Source organism: Sinocyclocheilus rhinocerous, unplaced genomic scaffold (genome assembly GCF_001515625.1).
Source record: "Sinocyclocheilus rhinocerous isolate Xijiao unplaced genomic scaffold, SAMN03320098_v1.1 scaffold42276, whole genome shotgun sequence".
Classification (NCBI taxonomy): domain Eukaryota; kingdom Metazoa; phylum Chordata; class Actinopteri; order Cypriniformes; family Cyprinidae; genus Sinocyclocheilus; species Sinocyclocheilus rhinocerous.
This window is the reverse complement of record NW_015643904.1, coordinates 1-553: the sequence shown is the minus strand read 5'-3', so window position 1 is coordinate 553 and position 553 is coordinate 1. Positions and strand designations below refer to the sequence as shown.

Genomic DNA, 553 nt, shown 5'->3' with positions numbered 1-553 from the left:
CTCCACTAGAAACCACAGTCTGCTCACTAGAGATGGTCTTGACATTAGTGTCCCTTCCTGAAAGAAAAATTAGAAGCGTGAAGGCCAACTATAAAAATCTCAGTTCCTCTAGTCAAGTTAAGCCAAGAACTCACTCTTCCTGCCGCAGCTTTGCTCACAGGAGCCAGAAGATGGATGGCACACCGCAGTACTACAGTGGATGAAGATCTGACGGAGGAAAGAGGGTCAAGTCATAGAATCTATAAGGAGTAAAATTAAAGGTTCAAGTAGGGGGGAGCATACGGTTTCCTGCAGAGGAGCCAGTGACGCGGGATCCACAAATGTGAACATCTTCACAATAAAGCGCTTGTAGTGGGTTGGGAAGTGAAGACCTGATGATCCAGTCATTGGAACCAATGTGGTCAGGTAACGGTCATCCTGGTAAGGGCATCTGAAAGGGACAAGGAGGTCAGAAAATCCCCAGACTAGCAGGATAAAACTTGCAATTACTCACCCATCATCCAGAAGGTCCCACTGAGGTAGACCGAGTGGACTGGGGATTGAAGTTGCCCAG

General features: G+C 47.6%; 1 protein-coding gene across 1 annotated transcript; it reads right to left on the bottom strand.

The window, feature by feature from the left end:
* Positions 1–6: 6 nt before the first annotated feature.
* LOC107757694 (zona pellucida sperm-binding protein 4-like) lies at positions 7–547 on the bottom strand (the record flags this gene model as incomplete). The annotated part of the gene is made up of 4 exons (XM_016575249.1): positions 494–547; positions 283–430; positions 135–207; positions 7–57 (listed from the first exon to the last, which is right to left on the bottom strand). Coding segments are annotated over exons 2-4 (229 nt in total), but the record flags the coding sequence as incomplete, so codon positions are not given.
* Between the last annotated feature and the right edge of the window lie 6 nt (positions 548–553).